Source organism: Suncus etruscus, chromosome 19, assembly GCF_024139225.1.
Source record: "Suncus etruscus isolate mSunEtr1 chromosome 19, mSunEtr1.pri.cur, whole genome shotgun sequence".
Lineage (NCBI taxonomy): Eukaryota > Metazoa > Chordata > Mammalia > Eulipotyphla > Soricidae > Suncus > Suncus etruscus.
In genome coordinates this window covers 39,626,215-39,632,214 of record NC_064866.1, presented here as the reverse complement: position 1 = coordinate 39,632,214, position 6,000 = coordinate 39,626,215, and the positions used below count along the sequence as shown (strand labels likewise).

Here is a 6,000-nt window from a genome sequence, read left to right as displayed (position 1 = left end):
CTAGGACATACATACAACCCAAACTCCCGCAGCAAGCAAGCTTCTTGCTTCTGCCATCGCTGCGACTGCAGGTATTTGGCTTCTGGCTGCCAAGTTGGTTTTGCAAAGGACGCTCAGGTGGGAGGAGGGGGACAAGGCGCTGGACGCTGCGACTTCGTGGCCTGGCTTGGCCAAGCGTGGCGCCCGCAGAAGCAGGTTCTTTGATGCGCTCCAAAAGAACAGAGGGGCCAGGGGACAGAGTCAGAGCTAGAAGGCCGCCGAGTGCGACGGAGTGGGCCGGAGAGGGGTGTTTGGACGCAGCGGAGGACGCTGGACCCTGCCCGTTGCCTGAGTCTCTTTTTTTCCCCAAGCCCAGCCATCAGCTCTCGCGCTTGCAAGATCTGGGGCATCTTTGCCCCATCTGATGCCAGGTCCTGCCACCTTCTTTCCACACCGCGCCACCTGTTCCAGAGAGAAGTGTGCTTTGGCTAGCAGGGGGGTTCAGTCGCCACGGTGTCTGGCCAGCCCTTGGTCCCCAAATTCCTGCCAGTCGCCTGATGCTTGTTCGCAGCGCGCTCCGGAGCGCACGCTCGGGTGGGATGCGCGCTGCTTCCTTGGATGCAGAGGCATCTATGCGGTCGACCACCGGGACCCCACTTTCTGCCAAGCTTCCTTTCCCTTAAGAGCCCTTTTATGAAATCCTAATAATAATTAATCATAATTTCCCCCCTGTCTCGGATCCTCGCGGTGGTGTGGTGGCCTCTCCCAGGGCTGTTGGGTTTGGAACCAATCCCACTTTTTATTTATTCATTCCCCCTGGCGCGGCCTCCCGGGTGGGGTGGGGGGAGATGGGGGGCTGTATCTCCAAGCCAAAGGGGATGATCCATCCATCCGAGCCAGCAGCCCAAAGAGAGGGCGCAGAACCGCGCTGTGACCCCTCCATGCACCGCTGGAAGGGGCTGACCTTGTCTCCAGAGCCATACCCGAACCCGCACCTCTGGACTCTCCCGCTGCCCCAGGGGGGGGAGTGGTTTTTTTTTGGGGGGGGGGGCTGCTGCGCAGGGCCTAAGCCACCTGGAGCCATTCAGACTGGGGGGGCCTCCGCACCCCCCACTTGCAGCCGGTTAACCCTTGATGACTCCATACAGAGCGTCTCCAGGACCATCTATCTATCCATCTATCTACCTCTCCGACCCTCCCGCCCGCCTTCCCCGCCGCCTGGCCCGCCCCCAGCTCCGCCCCGGCGCCCCATCCCGGCGCGCTGGAGAGAGTGAGTTCTCCTCTCCGGAGGGCAGTGCTCCCCGCAGACACCGAGGGAGGGAGCGAGCGACAGGGGGGCCACTTCCCGGGAGCCCCCCGCAAACCCCCGCAGCCGGGAGCCCAAAAGGACAAGGCGCGGGAGCAGCGCACGGACGCTTGGAGGGGTTCGAGCCCGGGCAGGGGCTGCTGCAGCTGTTCCAGCTGTTGCAGCTGCTGCTGCTGAGAAAGGAGCTGGAGCCACGAAGCAGCGCGGCGCGGCCCCGATCTGGGCTCGGCATGCCCTGATGCCCGCGGGCCTCCGTGGCACCCCCGGGGCTCCCGCAGCTCGCCCGCCGCAGGCCGCCCGGAGCTCTCGGGGTGCCCGCAGCCATCCTCCGCCGCCGCTGCCGCCTCTCCGCGGGGGTCCCGAGCCATGGAGCTGTCCGCGTCCTTGGGGCGCAACCGGGGCGGCGGCGAGGACCTCTACACCATCCACCCGACGCCCCCGGAGCACCCCGAAGGGCTCGGGGCGCGGTCGCAGCGGCTGCTTTGGCAGGCGGCGGTGCGGCACATCACGGAGCAGCGCTTTCTGCACGGAGGCTCCGGGAAAGCCTCGGACCCGGGCCGCGGCCGGCAGTCCCGCCGTGCGCCTTCGCCCCGTTGCGCGCAGGGCCCCGGGGAGCGCGCGCCAGACGGCCCGGCCGGGCCCCCGGTGCGCCCGGAGCGCAGCGCCAGCGCCAGCGGGGACCCCGGCTTGCCGCGCCTGGACTGCGCGCCCAGCAACTCGGACTTCTTCCTGCGCGGGGGAGCGAGCTATCGGGGGGTTCTGTTCCCCACGCTGCGCGCCGCGTTCAAATCCCGCGACCTGGAGCGCCTCTACCAGCGCTACTTTTTGGCGCAGCGCCGCAAGTCCGAGGTGGTGATGAACGCGCTGGACGTGCTGACCAAGCTGACCCTGCTCGTGCTGCATCTGGGCCTGGCCTCGGCGCCCATGGCCCCCCTCAAGGGCCTGCTGCTGGGCCTCTTCACGGGCGTCGAGGTGGTGGTGTGCGCCCTCGTCGTGGTGCGCAAGGACGCCACCTCGCACGCCTACCTGCAGTACAGCGGGGTGGTCACCTGGGGGGCCATGACGGCGCAGATCCTGGCCGCCGGGCTGGGCTACGGGCTGCTGGGCGACGGCGTGGGCTACGTGCTCTTCACCCTCTTCGCCACTTACAGCATGCTGCCGCTGCCCCTCACCTGGGCCATCGTGGCCGGCCTGGGCACCTCGCTGCTGCAGGTGGTGCTCCAAGTGGCCGTCCCCAGGCTGGCGGTCATCTCCATCAACCAGGTAACAGCGCCCGCGCGCCCTTCGTCCTTTCCTCTATCCCCCCTGGTGTCTTGGATATTTAGCCCCCCAGACAGGTAGGACTGCCTAGGGGCATCTCTCTTTCTCTCTCTCTCCTCTAAGAGCAGTAGGAATGGATGGCCTATAAAGTTTCTCCAACTCAGGCCTGGGCACCTTGCTGCTGTAGGCGGCCCTCCAAGTGGCCATCTCCAGGCTGCTGGTCATTTCCATCAACCAGGTAAAAGCGCCAGCTTGCCCTTCCTCCTTTCCGCCTTTGCCCCCTGGTTTCTTTGAAAAGTAGCCCCCCCCCCCCCCAGACAGGCAGGCAGGTCTGCCTAGAGTCACCTCTCTCTCTCTCTCTCTCTCTCTCTCTCTCTCTCTCTCTCTCTCTCTCTCTCTCTCTCTCTCTCTCTCTCTCTCTCTCTCTCTCTCTCTCTCTCTCTCTCTCTCTCTCCCTCCCTCCAATAGGAATTGGTGGCCTATAAAGTTTCTCCAACTCTACCACAGTGTGTAACTCGACAACACGATCCTGTGGATAATTCTTTGCTGACCTGCCACTCAAAACTCGGTTTCTTTCTGAAAGCTGCTTTTCTCTTCATTACCCCCAAATCTGAAGTATCTGGAACAGGAGGCAGAAAAAGAGCAGAGACTCCACAGTTCAAAATTCAGCCCATTCTTGAACAGTTTTACTCAGAAGACTCACTACAGGGTATTTATTGGAAGGAGCCCTGAGATTTAGACGTTGGGTTCTGTAAATCACTCTGCCACAAATTGCCCCTCACTCCTCAAAGGAATGGGAAGTGAGAAGCCCATACAAGTAACCCATGTTGGGTTACTTACATGTCCTACCCAATACTTTAGATGATCATATGACGAAAGTGCTATAAATCTTATGTGATTTATCGGCCAATCTTCATGTATGGGGGAGATAAGATGATTTCTTCTTATCTTGGGAGTGGGAACAAAAACAAGAGAGTGTCAGATTGTCGCTGGCAAAAATAAAAAAAAACACAGCAACTTTTGCTCTTTTGAACAGAGATTTTGATGTAGATAAAATATTTAAGTGAATCCTACCCCTCAAGGGCCTTGTCCTCCTTTCTCCCCCTTGCGGTCTATTTTCCCCTCACTTAATATACATGCGTTTCTGTGAACAAAGTTGTCTTTGTGAATGGGAAGGTAGACAATAATTCTGTTGTTTAAATTCTTAAAATAGCAAGAGAATAAATGGTCTGGCGCTTTCTTTGCCACATATCTAATAGGTGACAGGAATGATGTTTGGACTGACTTCTTAGTAAAAATAGGGGAACTGTCATTGTTTCCCAAGTAAATGGGGAAAAGCAACACTGTCCTCTAGTAAAGAAAGTTGATTCAAGATGCTTCCACAGAATCTGTTTTGATAAGTTCTGAGTTGATCCTCTGAGTCCCACATTGCTCGGGTTACTTTTCTGGTAAATTGCTTTTATGGCACCCTTTTGAAGTTTTCCTGAATAGAGCAAAGCATGTATAAAGTATATGACTAGAATCAACATACAATAAATGGGGAGATGAGAGAAAACAGAGTAAGACCGGGCTGGTTACTTTTCCACATTAAAGACAATAATACAAAAGAAAAATGAATGGCAGAAGTGAGAGTTTTAACAATAATCTCTTGAAACTTTAATGTCACCTGTGGCCTCAAATTAGATTATATGAAAAGTTTGTTTATTGAAGGTTTTTAATACTGTTTATTTAAGGTTTTTAATGCTGTTCATATGAACTCCTGATATGGACTCAAATCTCTCATTTTCTTCTAAGCTCTCTCTCTGCATTTTTCTCATTATGTATCTATTTATCAATAGATATCTTCTTTCCCTCTCTTGTTCCTTCTTTCTACCTCAATCACATCTTTTTCTTTTCTTCTTTTCTCCTTCTCATTTCACTATGAGTTGTTTTCATGAGATATCATAGCTTTCTTATTTGCAGAAAAAAATATTAGTACACGTTACTCAAAGACTTCATCAAGGAAACTTTGCTATAGTATTTAGAATAACACATCCTGAGTTGCAAATTATGCATAGTTTCAAAGTTCTAACTATAGAGACACATTTCTTGCCAAGTGGATCCAGAAAAATAAAATTTGGCTCCATATTTGTTTTATACTCTACTCAAATACTAGCAGATGGAGAAGATTAAAAATATCTCTAAAATGCCTTCCCACTTCCACCCCATCACAAACATTCCTTTACTGTGAAATTCAGCCCTGATACATGCAAGCCAAGCTCATTCAACTTCCAATTTGGGTAGGACTTGTACATGAAAAGCAGTTTCGTGAATAACCTTTTACCAGGCTCTGGAGGAGCCAGAGTGCTTTCCTCTTCTTGAGGTGCTGAAAGGCCTTTTGTGGCTTCACTAAATGTTTTCCTTTGGCGCCCTCTATAGGTTTAAGCTTCTTCCCTAAATGCAGAGTATGGATAATGCGGAAACTTACTTTTAAAAATATGATTTTTTTTTTTGAGCTAGGAGCTGCTTTGCTTTCCTTGATGGATATCATATAATAATCCTTTGATGTCTGAGGAGGGGAGGAGAATGGAGTCCATTTAGAAGTAGCAACTATCTTAAGTGTATAGAGTAGGCCATGATAAAGTATTCAGATTTTATAAAACAAAACTACAGGTTCTATAAAGGACTTAAGCAGATCTGAAGAAGTACTCCATCTTTCAAATTCCCCAAGCTCTTTCCTAACGCATAGTCTTTGTGTGTGCTGCTAAGAACAATTCCTAAGGTGTTCGTGCGACTGACAGTACCATTTTCCAAACTCAGTTCCAATGCTACTCCCTAATGCATTACTTGTCTGATTTTCTCCAGAGCACATGTCTATCTGAAATTGCCTCATTTATTTATTTCTGCCACATAAGGGAAATGGTATTATATGTAGTGTTTTACATGTTATCCTCGGTGCCTTGTAAAACACAAGACACGTATAAAGGAACCGAGCAGATGATAAGCACAAGAAATCCACGCACATTAATACATTGGTACAATCCTTTATAACTGTAATGACATCCTGTACATACAACCAATGCTGATAAATAGATGAAATCTTCTAGCATTTGAATTTCCAAGATGAACTGACACCTTTTTAGAAACTTCAGAGGGCTAACCTGAAGAAAATGATCCCTAAAAATGGCCAGAGCAGGATTGATATTCTTTCTCCAATGCCATTCATTAGTCATAATCTCTTTAGAGGTTGTTCTTTACACATAAGCACTTGAGACGGTTCAAGAGAAAAGAACGCGTGTCACCACTCAGGAGAGTAGTAAGTACCTCATATAACAGATGAATTAACATTTAATGAAAAAGCCAAAGGGAAATCAGGAGAGAAAAATAACTCAGTTGCTGGGAATAATAGGCTTTTTTTTTTTGTAGCTGGCTTCTGATCTGGCTCGGTTGGATACACATCGATCAGTACAAGATCA

General features: G+C 51.5%; 1 protein-coding gene across 3 annotated transcripts in view; it reads left to right on the top strand.

Moving 5' to 3' along the window:
* The first annotated feature begins 1,636 nt into the window (after positions 1-1,636).
* Positions 1,637-6,000, top strand: part of ADCY8 (adenylate cyclase 8) — a 273,697-nt gene continuing 269,333 nt past the window's right edge. For 2 of the 3 annotated variants that reach the window (XM_049765557.1, XM_049765556.1), the window contains exon 1: positions 2,051-2,548. In XM_049765557.1, the coding sequence (XP_049621514.1) occupies positions 2,141-2,548 (408 nt within the window). In that variant the 5' untranslated portion in view covers positions 2,051-2,140. Of the gene's footprint in view, positions 2,549-6,000 lie in introns of all 3 variants that reach the window. The other variant, XM_049765555.1, reaches the window with a different exon arrangement.